General features: G+C 37.9%; 1 protein-coding gene across 3 annotated transcripts; it reads right to left on the bottom strand.

Moving 5' to 3' along the window:
- Positions 1-996: 996 nt before the first annotated feature.
- On the bottom strand, positions 997-22,630 carry MKNK1 (MAPK interacting serine/threonine kinase 1). 3 transcript variants are annotated; one of them, XM_039320035.1, is made up of 14 exons: positions 22,494-22,630; positions 19,708-19,770; positions 16,517-16,613; positions 14,133-14,231; positions 12,733-12,830; positions 12,098-12,177; positions 11,588-11,661; positions 10,697-10,801; positions 8,536-8,591; positions 8,336-8,431; positions 4,458-4,652; positions 3,652-3,816; positions 3,052-3,095; positions 997-1,915 (listed from the first exon to the last, which is right to left on the bottom strand). In XM_039320035.1, the coding sequence occupies exons 2-14, from the start codon at positions 19,768-19,770 to the stop codon at positions 1,687-1,689; spliced, it is 1,401 nt and encodes a 466-aa protein (XP_039175969.1). In that variant the 5' UTR covers positions 22,494-22,630; the 3' UTR covers positions 997-1,686. The 3 variants fall into 3 exon arrangements, with proteins under 3 accessions (XP_039175969.1, XP_039175968.1, XP_039175970.1); XM_039320034.1 differs by lacking the exon at positions 22,494-22,630 and adding an exon at positions 22,386-22,399; XM_039320036.1 differs by lacking the exon at positions 22,494-22,630 and adding an exon at positions 22,333-22,367.
- Between the last annotated feature and the right edge of the window lie 1,536 nt (positions 22,631-24,166).

The raw sequence follows: 24,166 nt of genomic DNA, 5'->3' as shown, positions 1-24,166 counted from the left end.
TCAAGATATAAGACTGTTTAATTGGTGTCTACTGTATATGTATGTGTTTGTGCATTTCTCTCTCCCTCTGAATGTGTATGAGAGGCCTAACATTAATGGATGAGCAATTATTTGCAACTGATAATGGAAAAATATTTATCTGGCTATAAAAATCCCTTTCTCCACTTTCACCTTTATTTCCTTATATAAGATAGACTGTGGAATATATGTATCAACAACAAAAGCTACTCCAAGTCTATGCTGATTTACCAAGCTCTATGGATCTACCTCAGGGGTCTTCAAACTTGGCAACTTTAAGACTTGGGGACTTCAACTCCCAGAATTCCTCAGCCAGTGAGGGCTGACTGAGGAATTCTGGGAGTTGAAGTCCCCAAGTCTTAAAGTTGCCAAGTTTGAAGACCCTTGATCTAGCTCAGTGTTTCCCAAACTTGACAATTTTAAGGCATGTGGACTTCAACTCCCAGAATTCCACAGCCAGCGTTGCTGGCTGTGGAATTCTGGGAGTTGAAGTCCTTATGCCTTAAAATTGTCAAGTTTGGGAAACACTGATCTAGCTGCTTGGCTACAGAGATAAGAAAATTGATCAAAATGGCACATACTTAAATATTTCACAGTTATCAATTAAGTGCTCCTCCGGATCTTTTCCTCAAGCATTCAAGGTGACCAGAAAAGGGAAAGGCCCCCATGGGTGCCTGTGTTTCAGCCACTTCTTCTATTTTCAAGTTGAACAGAAGCTGTAATTATTTTAACTGCAATGGTCTCCAATAGCAGATGCAGAATAACGATTCAAATGATAACTCAAAAGACCAAGGATGATGGACTGGCACCAAATCCCGCTGTTTAGTTCCATGCTTAACAGTATGGGAACAAATCAAGGTGGTATTTTTTTAAATGCACTAATTCCTTGTTTTAAAGATAGCAAAAGGGAGGTTCATGCTTCTTTCTCTGCCAAAGTATAGCAAGGAGACCATTCTTTACTAGCTCTTCAGTTCAAAGATCTGTCACCACTTTTTTTTATTGTAGACAGTTTCTTTAAAAAAAATGCTTTATATTATCACAGCACTTTCATGTAATGTATCCTTTCTGATGAAAGGAAGAAAGGAAAGAAGGAAACTCCAGATTAAATAACCTTCATTCTTAAATAGACGTCCCCGTAATATTACAAAGGGTAACAACATTAGAAGTAACCCAACAATAATGAGTTACTATTCATGTCTTTTGAAGTTTAATTCAAACTGCTAATTAGACAAAGAAAGCTAAAAAAAAAAAAAAAAAGGCAGGACGAAATTTTTCTAAAAGAAACCTATTACAATTTTTTTGTGACTGCAAGTAGGGACTAGGAGTTGTAAAAGTACTGAAAGCTCACTCAATGCCCTTTAAATTCAGCCTTCTATTGGTTACAAGGCTTGGCAACAGAGATGTATCCTCTGGTTTTGGAGGACAGTGTGCAAATATTGCCTAAGTGGTTTGTTACACTGCAACAGAGCAGCAATTTCATCTAAGAACTTCACAGAACTCAAAGCATTTATCCATTTAAAAAAAAAATTCCATCATTCCATCGTTCTCCTCCAAGGTTCTAAAGTTTCTTTGTTGTAAAGAGAGGGCACTAATACACTGATCAGTGACGAGTGCCTTACAACAGTCATAACCAAAGCTAACCTTGGATTAACAAACATAAAACGTATATTAAAGAGCTGCCTGAGGAGCTGGCTGGAAGTCAGTGGATTTGGTAGCCTGAGCCATGGCTCTACGCTTAGCCAGGCGGGATTTAGAGGGAGGAGAAAGCTTCATGGAGCATATGGCCTGTGTGAGACTTTCCTGTTCTTCACTGAGTTGATTTTCATGCTGGGAGAGTTGGCGGTTCAGAGCAATGGCTTCTGCAGCAAAAAGAGTCAACTCTTTTGTGCTGCTGTTCCTGCGGGAAAATTGAGAATTGAGAAAAGAAAGTTAGTTTAGACCAGAGGAACTAACAATCTAATTGTGAAACCCATCAGAAAAACACGTCTCTTCATTATCTTCCTTATAACCAAGTTAGTTTTGTGATTCATCTCCAAACAAGAAGTGATGGGAACAATTAGTAGCTCTTCAGACACAAGAAACAGTGTTTTCTGGGAAAGTTTTACCAATTCATGCAGCCCTCTGCTTTCTCCCGAAATTTCTCTGGTTGCAATGGATCCATCTTCTAAGCCAGCAGTTCTCAACCTGTGGGTCATGACCCCATTTGGGCTCGAACAACCATTTCATGGGGGTTCCAAACAACGCAGTCCGCCATTTTTTTTACCCTTTTCCTTAGCTGTGCTACTCCCTTTTAGTCTATTGGCTTTTGAAAGCCAATAGAATAGACTCTCTTGAATAGAGTCTAATTCTATTGGCTTTCAAAAGCCAATAGGAATTGTCCAGGCTGTCTATGCCCTGCTGAGCCCGCCAAAAGTCCCATTCTGCAAACATGCTGCAAGTTGTCTGCAGCGAAGGCAAGCTGTCTGGAAGTTTCCACCCCTCCCTGCTGAGCAACTACTAAAAATGTAAGTAAAAGAGGGCCAGGGGTGGGAGGTGGGAGGCCGGCGGGCGCAGGGAGGGTTGCTGGTGCGCGTGGGGCCCAACGGGTGCCTTACCTCCCTTGGGCTGGGCCAGCTGGTGGCCCAGCCGGTGGTCGCCCTGTGCCGTCTCTACCACTTGCCAGCTATGCCTCGGCCGGCGCAGGGGGCAGCACCACGCATGCGCGGCGCTCCCGGGCAGGGAAAGTCCTTGACTTACGACCGGTTGGGTAGTCCTCAACTTACGACTGATTGGGGGTCGCGGCATTAAAAAGGTTGAGAACCACTGGTCTAAGCCAGTGCTTTTCCACCTGGTTTAGAAGATGGGTCCATTGCAGCAATTCTGGACCTTGGCAACTTGAAGACTTGTGGATTTCAATTCTCAGAATTCCCCCAAGCAGGATGGCAGGATAGGGAATTCTGGTAGCTGAAGTCCACACGTCTTAATGTCATCAAGGTTGGAAACAGTTCTAATCACTTTTTCAATTCATTATGACAAACTTCCAGAAAAACTTACCTTTGAAGAACTTGGGGTGTAGGCAATCCTCTTTCAGAAGCATGCTGAAAGCAAAAAAAAAAAAAAAAGTTGCAGTGTAAGCGAAGCAACCCTGGAGAAAATCTTTATTAATCAACCTTCACAGTTCATTACTTTGAACACTCTTCATATGTTAACAGTGAGATATTATGTTGACTGACTAGATATTGGCAATTACAATGTCCAAAGAAATGTTCATTAAAGAAAAATAAAAATACATCTATATTAATAGAAATTGATTTTTCTTGTACCAAACAACCCTTTGCTATTCAAAGGAAAACTTTAAGTACTCAGTAATAAAGAATATTTGTAGCTATAGGAAACCAATTGTAGATCCATCTGTTTTACTCAGCTAGAATGAGAGAGCTTGAGTGACTCTGCACTGGGAGATAGTTTGTAGTTTGCCATTAGGGATCTGGACTTGTGTGGTATAAGACAGCATCATTATTTTTACATTTTTAGCCAAGATCTCCCCCCCCACCATAGATATGGTTTTGATGACAGCTGTTTTCCGATTATGTTATTTTGTAAGATTTGGTTCACATGCATAAATGGCATATAGAAATAAGGGGCACCACTTACCCCTTGTACCCAGGAATGTTCTAGAACCTGGGCAGCGCCAAGCCTCAGTTTGGCATCACGAACCAAGAGCTTTGAGATAAGATCTTTGGCTTCACCGGAGATGCTGGACCAATCCTTGTCAGGAAACTCATACTTGCCTTCCTGGATACTCTCAAAAAGCTTACTCTATAGGAAAAAAGTATATTTGGGTTCTGCTCAGAGGCTGAGAGTTCAGAATTAAAATTTCAATTTTTTTCTGGTCCTCTTCAGAGGTCCCCACCACTGCCTCCCACTATGCAGATGAAACTTTGGAAATATTTTTGCCATATCTTTGCACTTAAATTCTTTCGGTGTTATGGAAAACTGCATTTCATTGTTTTTCAGAATATTGTTTTTAAATATATTTACAAATATTTTTGAAAGGGTTACAGTTAAAAAAAATATTATTCCCCCTCTACATGCAACAGAAGCCAAACTGGGAATCCTAGGAAATGTAGTATGGAGAACATGATCTGAATATAAAACCTAAACCTAAACATTCATTATGAGTTTATAAATTCAAACTGAAACAGTTTTGAAAATAGCTTTAATTGCCTTCATTCTTCAAGTCCATAGATGTCTCAGAAGATATCCAAATAGTTTTAAAGAAGCTCAATCAAATCTGCTACATCAGGGGTGGGGAACCATGGCCCTTTTATGACTTGTGGACTTCAACTCCCAGAATTCCTGAGCCAGGAATTCTGGGAGTTGAAGTCTGTAAGTCATAAAGAGGCCACGGCTTCCCACCTCTGTGCTACAATATTACATGTCAAAAATATACGGATTACCTGACAAACTTTGCAGACTTCTCCCTTGTCCCAGCCACAGTCTGTACCACAATTACCCACAAATGGAGGGTAGCCACTTAGCATGATATACAAAATCACACCTAGGCTCCAGAGATCGCATCGCTTGTCATAGAATGTGGCTTCTTCTGTGAAGACCTCCACCACCTCTGGTGCCATGTACTCTGCAGACCCACACTAGCAAGAGACAGAACCCATCTCAGAAAGTTGCAGAAAGGAAGCATTCACAATATAGGAAGTCTTTGCTTAATGACTGCCTCGTTTAGTGACTGTTCAAACCGTGTAAATAAACAGCTTTGTAACCATGCCACGCACTGACTACTGTCACAGCATCCCACGGTCGTGCGAGTGCCCTTCCCACGTTTCACAACCCACTTCCAACAAGAAGAATTAATGGACGTAATACTGCAAGTGGTGGTCACACAATATCTCAGTTAATGACCACAATGACTCATTTAATGACTGGATAGGAAGTGATTCCATAAGCCTGATGTGATCATATGATTTTCTGCTTAGTGACAATAGTGCTTTTAAATGGAGCTGCCGGTCCCAACTGGGGTCATTAAGGGAGAGAGAGGCTACCTGTGCCGTTAATATATAACTCTTTTTGAAAAGGCGGATCCACCCAAAACCCTGCATGCAGTACACATTGTTGAAATCAATGCACTATAGGAAGTCCTCGACTTACAACAGTTCATTTAGTGACTGTTCACGGCATTGAAAAAAGTGACTTGACCGGTTTTTACGTTTTACAACCTTGCAGCACCCCCATGGTCACATGATCAAAATTCAGATGCTTGGCAACCGTTTCACATTTATGATGGTTGTAGTGTCCCGGGGTCACGTGATCCTCTTTTGCGACCTTCTGACAAGCAAAATCAATGGAGAAGCCATCGACACACTTAACATCTGTGTTACTAATTTAATGACTGCAGTGATTCACTTAACAATTATGACAAAAAGGTCATAAAATGGGGCAAAACTCAGCAACATAAATTTTGGGTTCAGTTGTGGATCATTAAGTTGAAAGACTGCCTGTATTCCAAATTATATGATTAGTAACATCTCACAGCTATTTGGAATGACTATTCTTTCTACACTAAGCTGGCAGAGTATTAAACCCAATGCAGGAAATCCTGCTGTTTTTAAATCAGTGTCAGTTTAGTAGCCGGATACTGGCAGATGCTGAAAAAGTCCAGAAGGATGGAAGAAGGAGAGGATGATCTAAGCCAGAGATGTCCAATCTTGGCAACATTAAGACCTGTAGATTTCAACCCCCAGAATTCCCAGCCAAGATTCCAAGCTTGGACACCCTTGATCTAATCAGTTATATACAAGTTACTCTGATTATTATCCATCTATTTTCTTACAGATATAAAGCAGTTATCTCTGGAAATTTAGTCTATACAACTCATTCAATCTAACCCTGGCAAATAACAGATTCCCAGATCCAGGCATGCTGTAGCATAAATCTAATTCATATTTGTAATATAATACAAACGTTTTTAAAGCCAGGACTTTTTTTTTTTTACACTTTATGGAAATAAGCATAAGATTGCTGGTCTGCCTCCCACAGTCCTGGCAATAAACTATGGCACAGTTGCTGGGCAACGACAAGAATTATGAGGAAGCAAAAATGAAATTGAGAATGTTAATTTGTAGATGTCTTGGTATAAAGTGTTTAAAATGATTTTTGCGTAGTAACAAACAGTTGGCTGGGTGACACAATTTAACCCTGCAGATTTTAATTAAATGCAAATATACCCATTATCATCCAAAATCTCTGCAAGTCAAGTTCTGGGATGGGAAGGGTTGGGTCAAGCAATGCAAATAAACTCTTTTAAATACATAGTTTAAAACTCTTGCAATTCTCTTTGAAATGTCTTGTCCAATATGAAGTGACCTATTCTAGTTCTGTTTCATATTCACTCATCATTTCCAACATTTAATCTCTCCTGAACCTTTGTTTGGTCATGAGTTAGAAGGAGTTTTGGAGAAACACATACAGTGAAATACATTCCAGGGATCTTATAAGCCCAGGATTCCTTCTCCTGGTATTGCAACCATCTAAATCAGTGTTTCTCAACCTCAATGGCTTTAAGATCCCAGAAGCTGAAGTTCATACATCTTAAAGGTGCCGAGATTGAAAAATACTGATCTGAACAATAACAAGAAAGAAAACAAGTAAAAGCAAAATCTGAATCCTTCCAATGTGCATTTTATAAAGAATTATTCAGAGACTGAGATACCCAGTATACTTGATTATGTTATATTTTGTTTTTGAAATAACTGATCATGTTCTCTCTTCTTAATTTTCTAGTAATTTCCTTACCTAGCCTGGATAATTGTTTTATTTAGCATATGTAAGCCATGCCTTTGGAATTTGGCAGGTTAATATGAGGCTGTTAATAGGTTAACTGTCATTAATCACGTGAATAGTTTCAATGTTAAACATATCTGAAATACATTACAAAAGGACTGGTCAATCAGTCCTATTATATGGCATTAAATATGCAATTCTTGTTGGCTACAAGAGGATGAATATGATCTAGGAAAATAAATCAGTTCGTTTATAATTTTTATTATTTATTTGCACTCTCTTGTGTACACTCACAGGGACCTGATATATATGTAATTCTGCTTTTGCATACTACCATTTTCAGCAGTCTTTACATTTCCTGCTTCCTGGCTGATTCCACTCATTTTCTTATGCTGCCCCTTACTGGATGGAATTGCCCATAACAATTGTGTTGTCTGTCAAACTTTGCATCCATTCAAGGAATATTTTGGAACAACTTTTTCTTGACATTGAAGTACATAAAACTGAATGCTTATCCAGCTTTTATTTATTTCAGCTTCAATCTGCCCATCATCCAATCAGATCTACAAGTATTCCATATTTTACACTCAAGTATCTGCTTATCAAATGAATATATATAATATTTAGCACAAATAAAGACACTTTGATGGGCCCATCATGTCTTTCAGAACAAACAAATACAGTCTGCTTTTTTAAATCGATATTTTCTAAAAGCACAGCAAAATTTTGAGAACTTATTATACTAAGACTATTTAATCTACCTGCTTGACAGTACTGCTATGGCAAGAAAGCATAAAAAAACTATTTCTAAAAAATTTATGTATGAAGCCGAACAATACCCACATGAAGACTAATGTCAAAATTTCCATGATCTTATTGGGACCTATTTTCTTATAATTTTCAACCTTGAGAAATGTAGCTTATACTTTTTTATTAGGGTTATTTGCAAACCTGCATTTTACTCTGAAAATCATCTATAATCCCAAACAAAAAATTGCAAGATATTGTCTAGAGACTCTAGAACAGTGGTTCTCAACCTGTGGGTCGCGACCCCATTTGGGATCGAACGACCATTTCACAGGGGTTGCCAAACAACGCAGTCTGCCATTTTTTCCCCCTTTTCCTTAGCTGTGCTACTCCCGCATGGTGCCCGGTGGGTGCCTTACCTCCCTTGGGCTGGGCCAGCTGGTGGCCCAGTCGGTGTCGCCCTGTGCCATCGCTGCCCCTTGCCAGCTATGCCTCAGCCGGCGCAGGGGGCGACACCACGCATGTGTGGCGCTCCCGGGCAGGAAAAGTCCTCGACTTACGACTGGTTGGGTAGTCCTTGACTTACGACCGGTTGGGGGTCGCGGCATTAAAAAGGTTGAGAACCACTGCTCTAGAATACGCAATATTGACATGCTTGGTATGCAATATTGACATGCTTTGCAATTCAACTAAAATCCAGCTAGGTTGCATTTTGGTTGCAACTAAACTCTGCAGCACAACATATTGAATTGTTGCCCTATGTTCTCACGTCAAAATACAGGAGCCTACGTACTGGAGTAGTCAGTTCAGGAGTGGAGATTGGAGTGCATGCACTATTGAGTTTCACCCCACTTCCAAGATCAAAGTCACAAATTTTTACAGGTGATACCTGAAATGGAGGAAGAAGGAAAAACACATATAAATCAAATCACCAAGGAAATAAATCAAGCCTAATGAAAAGTAAATAGGTAGAATTACAAAGCACTGGTGCACCTTATTGGGAGATTCACAGAGTATATTTTCAGGCTTCAGATCTCGATGTGCGATACCTAAGAAGTAACACAGAAAGACAATGAGTCATGCCCAAAACAACAATGCCAAAAATAGAGAAAATATTTGCTTTTTGGTGTTTGCAGCAGCTACTAATTCCATTGCACTTAAATCATATCTTAAAGTTACATTCAAACTTTGTGAAATATTCCTGGATATTTTCCAAATAATTGTACAGGAGAAATAATAGGCATTAGAATAATTGCATTAAAAATAATATTAAAAAAGAGTTCAGCGGGACGCTTTAGCTCTTCACATGAATCTGGAACTCCCACAAATTACATAGTACAATCCAGGCATTTAAGAAGCATTTCTAACATACAAAATGAAAGGTCCTGGCTAATGGATTATTTTTTATAGCTCTTGATAAGAGATGTATGTATACTTGTAATACTGGTACCCTTTTTAAAGAACAAAATACGTCCCCTTTATAAACTCTTCATGTTAGTCAATACATGGATACCTGCAATCACTGGCTCCTTCACAGCTAAACCAGAATTCTAAAGAGTCCTGAGGAGCGATGACATAACTTCTAAAGTCAGTGCTTGCCTTGCATTTCCACCCACACATTGAGTAGTCACATCTGTGAGAAGAAAACCTATGAATCTAAGTTTCCAAGGGAACTGAAAATGAATAAGGATGTGTAGATCTTCAAAAGGACAGTGTTCTTTTTTCAGAATGTTGACCAAAGCATTTGTTCAACTGGGAAACAAAACAGTGCCCTGCTTCTAACCAGAAGGCAATGGGGTGATTGCATTATATTGTGCAACTATTAACATTTCTGCACAGAAATAGCAGCCTATGTTAGTGAAGCGAACTCGGGCACACTGATTCATTTAGAGACAAAGAATCTCATATAAGATGACTGTGGATGAACTACATAGGCTTCGGCCACTGGTGTTTATTTTTTGTATTGGTAAGAAAAAGCTGTAAGAATGGAAGGGCCGGCTGGCTTCAAAATATTTTTTAATAACATTGTATTTTCAGTGTTCCCGCAACTGCACTGTCCTCTTCATGCAGATATTATAGATGTGTAGGGAGGTAGAACCTTTTACTCACTTCAGATTTAATTGTACAGGGTTTTTTATTTATTGACCACAGATTACATAGAAAGAATCTGTGGATTTAAAAACTTTTTTTAAAATTTTGAATTTATCACCTGTACCATTAAGTTTCTCTGTTAAGGTAACATGGTCAGCAAAGCTTACATTACTTAGATCTGTGTCATTATTTATACATTATACAATTAATGACTCCCCAACCGATAGCTGTCTAGCTTGCACTTAAATACATCTAGCGGAGGAGAACCACAACTTCCCTTCATAACCAGATCAAGTTTCAAATCGCTCCTATTTTTATGAAGTTTGTTTCTAATATTCAGCTGTATTTATGCCTTCCAAAACCTTGAATCCATTGTTCCATATCCTGGCGAAGGTGTTGACTTTCTGAATGACAGTCTTAGCTATTTGCAAAACTCTACCATAATCTTTTCTTCGCAATTCTCATTTCATTTTCTTTCTTTATTAGACTTAATTTCTATTCCCCAATCATCCTTATTGCTTTTACTTATCCTCGTTATATTGACTTTAAATTGTTATTATTAATGAGTAGCATGGCACTACTGTACCATTCTCAATAATTGATTGGAAACTGGAAACTTAAAAATCTTTACAACCTTATGGTAACCAGATTGGGTTGCACACACAATTCTGTATTTGTTTTAAAATAAAAAAAAAATCATCCACGCCGCTTCATAACTCAGATCTGTTGCCCAGCTTTCTCCAACATATCTGCTTACAAGGCATGTGGGCCAACTTTAAGAACAAAGTAATATGAGTATTATTCATCTTCTCCAAATCCCCTATAAGTGTCATTTATACTGAATCATCGTGCCTGCGCAATAGCTCAATAGGGACTATGTTCATTCACTGTACCTCAGCAACCACAGTGTCAAAACCCTTATGCTATTTATGCTAGAAAAAGGCATCCAGAATGGTTAAACACAGAAGTACACTTAATTTCATGTTGATCTTTTATGTATACAAGCAAACCTTGTCTAGCTGATGGCTGACAAGCTTGGCAATGGGAACGTCTATGTTTTTACCTTTTGTGTGCAAGAAATTCAAAGCGCAGGCAATGTCTCTCACCACCTGGCTGGCCTCCCTCTCATTAAAGTGCTTTTGCTTCTGTATATGAGTCAGGATAGAGCCTATAGAGGAAAGAGGGCAGGCAGATGCTTTAAAAAAAAAAAAAAGGCAGTAATACATTTAGGCAAAACATCTGAAGACATCAAACTCTATAATAAGTATAGACATATTAGGGACAACTAAATTGCCCAGGGTCCTATCTCAACAAAAAAAAATGGCAGCAAAGGTAATTACTGAAGAGAAATTAATTTTAGAGCCCCCACATCACAGCTCAACAGGTTAGAAACCATGCAGACTTGTTTGTTTTCTTCAGAAACAAGTGTGACATTTACTCCAAAGTTGTTTATACAAGATTAACTATTTTAATCGGGAATGAAAAGTTTAATCAAGAGTGTTCACATTTTCTGAACTCCCCCCTCATCAAAGACTAATTTTTAATAACATGTAGAGATATACAGATTTTTTTTACCATGATATTATATATGATACTTTGTCACTCCAAGAAGGACACATAATCTGTTTCCTAACTTTATATTTTTTAAATCTGTGACCAGTTCTCCAAACTAAAAACCACAAGTCTTCTGCCTTTTACTAAAAAGGTAATTCTTCTGAGCGACTTCAATTTGTTTTTTAAAAACCACCCCAATATTATCTGGATAATATTTCAGCTTCACACATGAGTATAATAATAATCTTTAAAGTAGGCTAGGAATGAAAATCCAAGCGTTATGTAATATAAGATAAAACTATCATATTTATGTGAAAAGTTTGAATTATTAAACTAATGCAGGATCAACGTTATCGCAAAGTTGGGGGGGGGACAGAGACAAAGGGGAATACATACTTACCTCCTCGCAGTTTTTCAAACACAAGGTAATACCTTACATTATCTTCAAAAAACTCTATTAATTCCAAAATGTTCCTTAAAATCAAGACACAGATGATCATGCTAAGTCTTCTTTTCTTAATACATCAAAAAGGCACAAGTATGCCCAAAAGTGTTATTTGAAATATTATGTTTCCAGATAAACAAAAAAATAATAACATTGGTCTAATGCTAAAATCAGCAGTATGAATATGTTTCTAAAATTAATCAATATCTTTAATAAATATGAAAAATGATTCACTTGTTTTGTACTCTCTCTCATTCCCAGCATGCATTATTAAATAACTAATAGAAGTCAAAAGGAATTGAACAATTTTGGTAGAGGCAGCTATTTCAAGTCTACCTTTTGTGCTTTATCAACATAATTTGCCCAGCTCTGCTTTCTACGCATATACCAAGAATAAACAACTGCTGCAAATCTTATTTTGTGAAATTTTAAGATAAGAGGTTTTATTTATACTGTAATACTTACTTATTGCCCTGACACTGGTACAAGGTTTCTACCTCTCGAAATACCCGACTCCGACTATGTCCAGCATTTTTTTCAATTATCTGTTGCAAAAATGGAAAGGGTTTTTTTTTATGAAAAAAATTATTGCAGAATGATTATTGCATTATATCCAATTCTGTCTGCCTGCCAAGACTGGGCTTTATTGACACATCAAAAATCACTTCTTGCACCATTTTACAGATCCAATCAACCCTATGCCCTCCAGAGGAGCTTTCAGGAGCCTTCGTGAAGCATTGGGACGTAAAGTGAGGGAAATTCCTGTTGCAAAAGCAGAAAATTTTGCATGAGGCTGAACATTGCCACTGACATGGTCTTTTAATTTTAATACGTTGAAGAAGAAAAATCAGAGCTAGTATCAGGTGGGGAACTATGGCCCTTTTATAGCTTGTGGACTTCAACTCCCAGAATTCCTAATGCTAGGTCAGGAATTCTGGGAGTTGAAGTCCACAAGTCATAAAGGGGCCATAGTTCCCATCTCTGTGCTAGCTATTAGTGTAGTTAATAACTGGCTTCTTGTAGGAAGCTTTCACAGAGGAAATCACATTTTTAAACAATAATGCTTTTAATCAAAAGGAAAATTGTGATGCTTTCCTCACCTTAACTGCATATTCCTTTCCAGTCTGCAAGCTAAGTGCTCCCTGGACTTTGGCATAAGAGCCTTCACCCAGCATCTCTGCAGTGAGCTGGTACAAATCTGCCAAATAGTAATAGTAATAATACTCTCAAATACAGAAGGAATTAACAGTAGATAGTTCAATAAGTGCCGATAATAAAATAAAAACACATTTGCTAATAAACAAGAAATTAAAAAGGACAGCATGGGAGAAAAGTTTTTCATGTGGAAAACATCACTTCTGAAAGGTTGGGATCCTCTCTATTTTATCTTGCAGATTTTAATTGCCAGTGGTTCTTTCTTTTCAATTATCTTGGAATAATATCAATGAAATATGAAATCATGCAATGTGAATTTCAACCATACCTAATCCTCACTTAATGCTCACAATTGGGACCAGCAACTCTGTCACTAAGTGACCTGGTTGTTAAGTGAAACATCACATGACCATAAGGGACTTACAACATCAATTTAGCCAGGACCATTAAAGGAATCACCCGTGGTCATTGAGATAACACATGATTTGCATTTTTATTGTCAACTTCTCCATTGACTCTGCTTGTTGAAAGCTGGATGTGAAGTTCACAAATGACAATCATGTGACCACTGGATATTGCAATGGTCATAAATGTGTGCTGGTTGCAAAGCACCTGAATGGTGATAATATAACCTGCAATAGTGGTAAGTTCAAGAACCGGTCATCAACTTATTTTTTCAACACTCATAATTTCATATGGTTGCTAAATAGAGTTGTTGTTAAACAGGGAGCACCTGTATTTTGTTCTTCTACAGCAGGGGTGTCAAATTGCTGGCCCAAGGGCCAGATGTGTCATGGCAAAACTGCACCCACCCCATTACCAGCAAAGGAAAACGTCACAACATGTCACATGACGTTGCAAGTTTGATACCCCTGTTCTACAGCAAAGCAAAACAAGGACAATACACAACAAGTAGAAAAATGTAAAAAGTTGTTCTTTTAACCCAGTGTTTCCAACTTTAAGATGTGTAAGCTTGAATTCCCTAGCAAGCCATGCTGACTGGCTTTCAATTCTGGGAATTGAAATCCATGCATCTTAAAAGTTCCTGTGATTGAGAAACACGTCTCCATTACAATTCAAAGTGCAACACTCTTACAGTATTTCTAAACTAAGACTACCCATAGAGCAGGGGTCTTCAAACTTGGCCCTTTTATGACTTGTGGATTTCAACTCCCAGAATTCCTCAGCCAGCATGCCTGGCTGAGGAATTCTGGGAGTTGAAGTCCACAAGTCATAAAAGGGTCAAGTTTGAAGACCCCTGACATAGAGGATTGATGACAAGTAAACAAATCTACACAAGATCAAAACTACACCCAAACAAAATCCAAGCAGTTATAAATCCAACCTTCAAACCTTCCAGGGAAATGATCTGTAGCTCTTGTTCTCTTTTTTTTTCTCCTTTTGCCATTGTCTGATATGGGAAGAGGCTGGCTGTTGATTATCTCTACACAGCAGAAAAAGTAGAGCAAATCACTTGGTGTTTTTTTTTTACAGCAAATATGTGAGAGAATAATATGATTTCATACTCTTACATTTCTAATGTTCTCTTTTTTAATCTAGAATTTATTTTCTCTCCCAATGTAAACAACTAACGAGGAGGTAACACTATTTCCAAGCAGAGAGCGGCACAGCAAAATAACAATAAGAAACAATGTACTTCTGCAGTGTAGCAGCATTAAACTGTGGTAACAAAACTATCCCCAAAACATGGGGTGCCCATATAGCACATCGCAGACCCATTTGGAACAGTTCTTCACCATTATTTTTCACCATTTCAACTGTTAAAGCCACGAACAGGACCATCTTTTTCAGACAATGTAAAATAATTAAGAGATAATGCCGGGGATGGAGGGAGGGGGGAGAGAATTGGCTTTGTACCAAGTTTTATCAACTCCAGGCAATGGAGCTATATAAAAGAGACTGCATGAATTATAGTGTGAAAAATCAGCAGGAACCTAAAAAAGATATTTGGAATGCAAAAATCCATTCAGCAGAAATAGTATTTTATATAGTGAATAAAAATCTTATGAAAGTCCAAAAGGATTGCAGGAAAAGTGTCTGGGGATTTTTGTTGCCACTTGATTCTGAACTTTTTAAGTTAACGGTATAGTGTGAGACTTTCATCCCTCAAGGTGAACTGTAATTTTTGCTGAATGTTCATTTGAATGGATTTTTGTATTCTGAAGGCCTGTCTCCATTTTAAAGTTACTGAATTCAACTTGAATGAAATGCAAAAGTGTACTAGTGTTTTGAGGTTTATTTGCAGAAAAGAAAGAAGTTTTTAGCAAATGTTAAAAAATTATTTGCTTATTAAGTGAATTAAAAAGTGTAATAACTTTCCCGTACCAAGTTAATAGTTTGTCCCACTCAGGAAATTACTGTTTTATTCAGTTCTGACCAATCTTGGTCCAAGAAATATATTTCTTCTCTACAGTATCTATACTGGGCCAGCAAGTGTAGAGACTATTTCAATCAGTTTTTCCCATCTGACACATCAAAGGTTAAACACTTTTCTTTCACACCAGAAAAAAAGCTTAACTCATTGCTATATCCAAGTTGTGCTCAGACAACAAGTGTTACTTTTGCTATTTATTCTGTGGTTTCAATCAGAAATGAAAGACATATCCTTGTATGACCTGTAATTTCCTAAATGGTTTCTGCTAGAATGAACCAGAATGACCTTGCCAATTTTTTTTATGTGTAAGATGGCAATCAATTGTTTTACTACAATGTAATTATTGTACCACCTTCCCTTCTAACTTATCTTGTAGTAGGTTTGCTTTAAAATTATATTAAATGAGCCTAAGAGCAATTGGCATTCATCTTCACAAAATTTCTAAGGAAACTCAAGGGTGTTAGTAGAGCCTCATCTGGATTGCATTGGGGCTGACTCTTAGAAATTGTATGGACAACTGTCCACAACTCTGACCTGTTCCCAGCAACCCATAATGCTTCCAATATTGCACTGGCAATGAACATTTATTTTTCTTGCCCATTGTCTCTTCCCTTCGTCTTACGCCCTCCTCAATCTTACCAAGCATAGTCATTTTTGCTACTCTATCATTTGCTGCATTATATGTCCCACTGATTTAGCTAATACTTACTAAAAAAACAAACAAACCAGAACCATACAAAATGAAGACTTGAATTAACAGACCTTGACCGCTTACTAAAAAAACAAACAAACCAGAACCATACAAAATGAAGACTTGAATTAGCAGACCTTGACCGCTAGTTTGTAACAATGGAGAAAAAAAACATTTGGTTCCCTTTGCTGCCATCTAATGATTATCTAGACTTTTGCAGTACTGTACACTTTGTGAAATTGGTATTCTTCAAAATATTAGGCAAGGTGTGGGTGGCAAAGAGAACCACTGCTTCCGGTGTCTTCACTATGTTTATGCCTCTGAGTAAACTACTTTTAAGCATAATTATATCAATCCATTCCATCAGAAACAAAAAGACTTTTATATAGTAAGTTTCCACGTTTTCCAAATCTACCAACACTGATAGAGCAAGCTACTTTATAAATAGGGAGCAAACCCCACACTCATTTGCACTGAGTGTGCAAAGTTGTACCCAATCGGATAATGAAACATCTAAAAGCAAACAACCAAGCTCAGACAGAAACAAGGACTACATACCAATAGCACTCTATTGAACACTTTAAGGGCAAGATGCACCCAGAAATATATCTCAGCTCAGTGGTTTAATATTCAAAGCAGATACCTGATTTATGCTGGATGGGTTTCACTGAATAGAAGGCTGGTGGAGCCTGGCAACATGTTTCATTCATAAATGAACTTGATGAAGGATTACTTTGTGACTGAAAATAAACAAAAAAGTCTCTATTTAGTTCTCCCAATTAATTCTCACTGTGGCCTATAAGATGGGATACAACAGATGGCAATCTATTCTTTATTAATCTATACAAAACATTATGACTTGTGTTGTTGCAGAATTACTGTATATGCACATGTAAAGTAGACCCACAGCAAAGTTTCTGATCCCTCCCTGTTCATTTCTTTTCTATCTCATGTTATACATTTCTAAAGGGTAGATATCTTCCTAATGTTGTTAGCCATATTCAGTAACCACACAATTTATATTAGTCATGCCATGATTCTATGTTTGTGGCAACAATCTGAAACTATAATAGTCATACTTCAAGAGTTCACAAATTCCAGAAGAGAGCCACAATATTTTAAATTAACTTCTACATTACTTGATCTTTGAACCGCTCAATATCTATCAAACATATACTCAATATCTATCAAATACATTGTCAAAACATATATTATACATGACTGAGATAGCATAACCTATTCTATAAAAACAAAGACTTCAACTTCCGAGCATGATTCAAGATGCTGGTCCATCACCTATAAAACCCAACATGGCATATAGGGCATGGTCATCTGAGGAACTACCTGTGTCCCATGGTATCTGCCCAGTTAGTTTGATCTAACAGGTTTGGCATGCTCTGGGTTCCATCAAATAAACAATGCTATATGTCAGGACTCTGGAAATGTGTCTTCTCCTCTGGAATAGAGATCCCCACAAAATTCAAATGGCTCCCTAGCCACTGCTATTCCAAAGAACCTGGCTCCTCACCCAGGCTTTTGATGAGGATGACTGATGCCATTTCTTCTTTTTGGTTCTCCTCCAGATATCCTTTCTTTGCCTTCATTGTACTGTCTTGTACATTTTACTTTAATTTTGTTCAATCAAAGTAATAGTAGCATTGACTTCTATTCCTGAATGTGGCTTAACAATTGTAAGCCACCAGATTCAACTGGGTGTATTGGGCAGCATATACATTTTATATTTTTATATGTACAAAAATGTGAAATCTCAGTAACCAGTTTTTAGCTAGTCTTGGCACAAATGGCCAGATTCAAATGATCATACTATGGATATACAGGTAGTCCTCGATTTATGGCTACAATTGAGCCCAAAATTTCTATTGTTAAGTGAGGCATTTGGTGAATTTTGCCCTATTTACAACCTTTCTTGTCATGGCTATTAAGTGAATCACTGCAGTTGGTAAGTTAGTAAACAGGTTGTTAAGTGAATCTGGCTTCCCCATTGACTTTGCTTGTGAGAAGGTTGCAAAAAATGATCACATGACCTTGGGACACTGCAACGGTCATAAAAATGAACCAGTTGCCAAGTATCTGAATTTTGATCACATAATAATGAGGATGCTGCAAAGGTCGTTAACGGTGAAAAACGGTCATAAGTCCCATTTTTCAGTCCCATTGTAAATGGTCACTAAAAAACAGTTGTAAGTCAAGGACTACCTGTATTAGGTGAAGGTCTAACTCTCTGGAAAAGTCTACAATGCTGAGAATGGTGGAAGGAAAGACAAAAAGGTGACCAACAATAATGTGAATAGACTAAATTACATTGTTGGAAGACCTAAAGATTAGATTGAGAACAGAATATCATGGAGAAAATCTATCTATGTGGTTTATTATAGTTGATTGCACAATCAGCCAAATGTTTAGATTGTATTTGGCATTTATTTCCACCTATCAAATCCTTCAGATACCCAGTTGGGACTACCACAGCGGAGTTATGCCATAATCTTTCGACCCTACTTTTCAGATCTTGATATTTTGTGAATTTCAATTCTATTCTACTATTCCGGGGGTATTGCCACATCAATTATCCATAGTTTCTTCTTTTAACCCCAGTTAAATCTGATGTGAACCAAGATTTTATCATTTTTTACTTGAAAACCCCAGAATATTTTAGCCTACTCATTTTCAATTACTTTTTAAACAACCACCATTTTTTCATCAGCAACACATAATTTTAGACATGCTGTTGAACAGAAAAAGTTAGGTCTCTGCTATCTATCGCCAAGGCATAATCTGTGTTATTCTATCTTAATATTTGTATCATGAGATGATCATGAGTTCATTAAACCTGCTTGAGGATTTCTGCACAGTTACGAAATTTTTTGAAGGCATAAGTAAGGTGCAGTGTCATCTAAAAGATGGCATCAGTTGATAAAACTTCTCTTATATATTACTGAGTTTCCAGAGGTTTATAGACTTCATGATGTCCAAACACATTTAAAGCCAAGGTACACTATGATAGTTAGGCATTAGGCAAGCATGACATAGAAATTGCTTCTCTCACTTTATTTTGCAGTGGAAAAATCTCTGCTGGAATAGTACGTTCAGTTCTGGTCACACTTAAAAACCAGACATGAAGCAGCTGGAAGGCTAACAAATTGTCTGATAAATGAGACATACAAAGCTTGACTGAGGGTGCACTGCTCAAAGAAAAACAATGAAATAAAGATTTGAAAACAGTTTTCCAAAGCATGGTTAACCTTGAAGGTTATATTTTTACTGGCTAAAGCAACCCCAAATCTAGATAGACTATTAAGAACAATTTGAGAATATAAGCATGCTGATTTACAGTATTTATTTTTACAATGTATACAAAATATAATATGATAATATGACAAGTCTTCCTCCTCCCTTGATGTTTAAATTAAGTGCAACATTTTGTTGGCCAGACTTAAGGAATATTCACTGTAGTGGTAGTCCAGGAATATAAAACAATGTCCTCAGGAGGGGATCTCTTTCTAGACATGTAACTTAAGAGTCTTCTTTCCCTGTGTGCATGTGTAATCTGTCTGTCTGTCTCCCTCACTCTCTGAAGAGAGTGAAACAGTTTTGATTAGGATTTCTATTTCTATGTATCATGAACTTTAGTTCAGTTGTAGTAGTCTCTGGAGAATTCATCTCTAAGAATAGAAAGAAAGAATATTTACAAGATTCCCCCCCCAAAAAACTTAACTATAACTTTTTTAAAAATAACATAAAACAGGGAAACATCAAAACATCCAAGTGAACCTAAATAGTTCTAACACAAGCAACTGGATGTTCTTTGCATTTTACCGTAATGGGACTAGGGAAACTCTTCAGGTCCGAACTATTATTGGGCCTCATCAAAGTAGACATCTGGAAACAATGAAAACATCAGAATTAATTCCAACCTTTAGAGAACTCTTAATATAGCTGAAATTCTCAGAATGCTATCTCCTTAGATGGAAACCACAAGATTTGCAAGATACCATAAAGAAAATTGAAGATAATTTTATTCCATTACTGGAAGACATAGGTAATACAAAATTTTACCAGATGATTTATACTGTGTTATATCAATTCTTGATATTCATTAACTTAGAGCTTAATAGTTATTTTTAGTCTTTTAAAGCAGTATATGCAATTATTTATGTTTAATGATGTCCTAACCTCCATGAAATTTTTAAATCCTTTGTTCATTCATCTATAATTTCTTCATTCTTTATTATCCTTTTAATATTATTTAGATACCATCTTTAATAGCTAATAAAAATGCCTCCCCAAAATAAGGCCTTCTCAGAAATGAATGCTCTAGCACAGTGCCTTTAAAATTAAAAGAAACAAAAACAATTCATTTTAGTATTCTGTTTAGATAACTAATAGGCTTGTAGCACAAAATACATGAATGTACACAAATGTGTGTTGCAAGAAGCTAATTTATTACCAAACTGCTTCTCTAATATTTTTACCATGTTATAGATACCTGATAAATCCAATTTATCATATTTTACATTTTCATAGAGTAAGCTTACTCTTCTACAAACATGAAGTACTCTTTGAAGAGTTTATTTTGTGGGGAAGTGAATAATTAAAGAGCAAAAGGAAATAAAATGAAAAAGATGCAAATAATAATTGACAATAAAAGTAGCCATTCACAAAACTGTCATTTGTTGTAATATATATATCTTTGCATTGTAAGCATCTTTTTCATTTTACTCCTTTCCTGTTACTATTCACTTTCTCACAACCATCAAAGTAAATAAACTCCCCAAAGAGTACTTCATGTTTGTAGAAAAGTACTCTATGAAAATATAAAATATGATAAATTGGATTTAACAGGTATCTGTAATACAGTAAAAATATTAGAGAAGCAGGTTTCTTTTCACCCTACAGATTAATCAGCTAAAAATAGGAATTACTTTCATAATAAATTCAATTCAGCTTACTTCCATTGGAATATTATTCCATTGAAATAATACCGTATTTTGCTCAAGGATGGCCCCTTGAGAGCTGTAGTATAATATACAATTAAAATGTATTTATGAGATATATGACATAGGTGGCTTACAACAAAATCATTAAAACATAAAAATGCTTTGTATCCTTCCTTCCATACTCATTGGCTCATCTCCATCCTAGCTCAGAGCTTTGGGGAACATCCTAGTTTCCACAGCCTTCGGGAAGGCTAACAAGATTGGGAATGGAAGGTGCAGATCTCAGTAGGAACATATTCCAAAGCATCAGAGCCAGCTACATAGAAGGCATGCCTCCAAGGTCCCATCAGATGACTACGTTGAAGGGAAGGGACCTGAAGCATCCACCTATCTAACCTTGTTAAAAAGATAGGTTCTCTCAGAGAGAAGCAGTCCTGCAAAGAACCAGGTCCTCACCAGGTAGTAACTTTACTAGTGATAACCAGTATCTTGAGTTGTACCCAGAAAGTAACTGGAAACTAAAATAGCTCATACAGCATCAGTGTAACACAGATGAAAGTGTGAGGTGCCCAGAATCCCCATCTAAATACTCCCCCATCTAAAGTGTCCAACCAACCACTAGCAGATTGTGACTGCCCTCAACTCAAAAAAAAAAATAAAAAAAAATAAGCATGATCAAACCTGGCTAGTAAACTGATGGGAAAATCCACTTTGTAGACTAGATTGGGAAATGTTAAAAAAAAAATAAACCCAGGAGGCAACAACAAACCACTTCCAGATTTTGGCCAAGTGATGTTCACATATGTGGTCATTTCATCAACAGGAGTGAAATTTGTATTGAGAAGACTACCCAAGTACAGATATTTACAGTATAATAAATGTATTTAGTTTTTGAAGATGTCATGCTTTTGTTTTTTTTTTATTGCAATAGATTAACACAACCAATCTCCATATACTGTTGTAAAATGATTGGTAAAAAGTCCTTGGCCAAATTATTTGTAAATATATCCAAGTTCAGGCACCATGAGAAAAATTTCTGTCTTTAAAAACACATATCCCAGATTAAAAAAACAGTGTCTGAATATAAAGAATAATGTCCTTACAAACCCCAAGTTCAGTATGTAGATTGGGCAATAATATTGCAACTAGTTCAGGGGTAGGCAACCTTGGCTCTTTTATGACTCGTGGACCTCAACTCCCAGAATTCCTGAGCCAGCTGGCTCAGGAATTCTGGGAGTTGAAGTCCACGAGTCATAAAAGAGCCAAGGTTGCCTACCCCTGAACTAGGTTCTCACATCTCCTTTCTTTCATCTCACACACGCACACAAATCACAATGGACCCACAAGAACTTGACCTCCTGTGAACACAGGAGTCGAGGAAAGCTTGCAAATAAATGCCTCACCCCATTTTCTCTTTCCTCCTTCCCCCACCGCACCCCAACTTGCTCAACCAACCCTCTGTATTACTGGAGGAACCATGGCCACTTCCCATCCAAAGGCCCACCCGGTACTCGAACTCCTCCCTTGATATCTTCCAGTCCCAGACAAGATTCCCACCATCACCAGCCCTGGCAGCGCTCCTGCCTCAGATAGTTTTACGCCCGCTCCTCCCCAGCGCTCAGCCGCTTCATCTGCGGTTGCCAAAGCGCACCCCTTCCTACTCACAGCCGGCTCCTACAGCCACAGGCCGACACGCTCTCAACAAAGGCGGAGCTATGAGCAATTGCCCCAGCCCCTTAGAAGCTTTTCAATCAAGAAACGGGTGGGGGAGGAGGAAAAGTATGCGCATGCTCAAATTTGCCCGGGCATGGGAATCACGCTTTCGTAGTTGGAAAGGTTTCGAACCGGTTCCGGGAAAGCTGGGCTGGCCGCTGAGAGTGCCCATGCGCAGAACGCACGAATGTACGGAGAAATGTTCGTTGCTCTCGGTTTTCTAACGAAATCGGGTGGTTTTTAGAGGTGTGGGGAAACCGGATGCTGCAAAACGTCTGCGGGTAGGAGAGCAGAAGATCTGTAGATCGCCCCCTTTCCTACTAGTCAGTACTTTAAGAATGGGAAATGGCATGGGACACTCACACGCTGACGATCTGCTCCAATTTTAGAGTGTTAAAAAGGATCGTGTGGCGGGAGGCGTGAAAGGATGAGTGTAGCGATCAAATTAGTATTAGGGGGTCCCCTTTTTTTAACTACCTAGTCATGCACATCACACTAAGTCATACTTTCTCGGCCTTCGCAAGAAGGCGATGGCAAGCCACTCCCGAAGATGACAGGGAAATGTGCATGGATTTAGCTATGTAGATTCCAGGAGTCAAGCGTACACAAAAAGTCAACAGTCCATGTGCTAAAGCAGGAATTTTTTCCCCATGGTTTTTATTGCATGATAACAGATTCCATGCATAGAAATACACAGTATGTAGAAATGTATTTGCTGGTCTTTAAAGCTGTTTTCTCCTTTGGTAGTGAGTCTTGGAGATGTGTTGTGCTACAGATCTCATTTGGGGGGGGGGGTTCCCCAAATTCTCCAATTTGGTCTAGTCTGTGGTTAAGGTACCAGCCTAGAAACTAGGAGTCTATGAATTTAAGTTCTGTTTTATCCATGAAAGCCAGCTGGGTGATCTTAGACCAGTCACTCCCAGCCCAACCCACCTCACAGGATTGCTCTTGTGGAGGAGGAAGGAAAATGAGAAATTATATGCCAGGCATGTCAAACTCAAGTGTTAATTTATCGCAACTTTTTCCCCATTGCCGGCAATGGGGTGGGCGTGATTTCGGCGTGACGCATCTGGCCCATCGGCTGGCAGTTTGACATGCCTCCTATATGTTCACCCCCCTGAGTTATTTGTAAAAATAAAGGCAGGAAAAAATTCTTTTTATGACCCTGTAATCCCTTAATTCAGAGTAAAGTTGGGGTGACTGGAGCTCAACATTTACTGGCTGGATACCCTTCCTGACACCTATGTGGAGTTCACAACAGATATTTTCTCTTTGCATCCTGAGAGTGAAACATCTGTTGCTACTTAGAATTGAATTCTCAACCTCACGAGGCAAGTGTCTTCACCAATAGGCCGCTTTATAGACAGGAAAAAATAAAAATATAAATAAAGTCCCAACAGATAGGGCTTTATATCAGTGTTGTTGGGGAAAAGGCCTAGAACTTCAAGGGTTTGAAAACTAAGCAAGAACTTCAAGGGTTTGAAAACTAAGCAAGATCTAATCTAATTCATGGATTGGGTTGTATTGCATTAGAATAGTGTTTTTGAAACTAGGCCTTTAAGATATATGGACTTCAATTTCCAACATCTTAAAGATGCTGAATTTGAAAAAGATATGTAGACTTT

The sequence above is a fragment of the Crotalus tigris genome, unplaced genomic scaffold, assembly GCF_016545835.1.
Source record: "Crotalus tigris isolate CLP2741 ecotype Arizona unplaced genomic scaffold, ASM1654583v1 scf7180000023617.9722795, whole genome shotgun sequence".
NCBI classification, from domain to species: domain Eukaryota; kingdom Metazoa; phylum Chordata; class Lepidosauria; order Squamata; family Viperidae; genus Crotalus; species Crotalus tigris.
The sequence above is the reverse complement of the archived record's forward strand: the minus strand, read 5'-3'. Positions and strand labels throughout refer to the sequence as shown.

Excerpts from the sequence above, each read along its gene's own strand:
- MKNK1 (XM_039320034.1), bottom strand. Across the intron at positions 14,232-16,516 it reads ACCCATCCAGCATAAATCAG|AGATAATCAACAGCCAGCCT; the intron begins GTATCTGCTTTG and ends TCTGCTGTGTAG. Across the intron at positions 8,432-8,535 it reads TCTGTGAATCTCCCAATAAG|GTATCACCTGTAAAAATTTG; the intron begins GTGCACCAGTGC and ends CCTCCATTTCAG.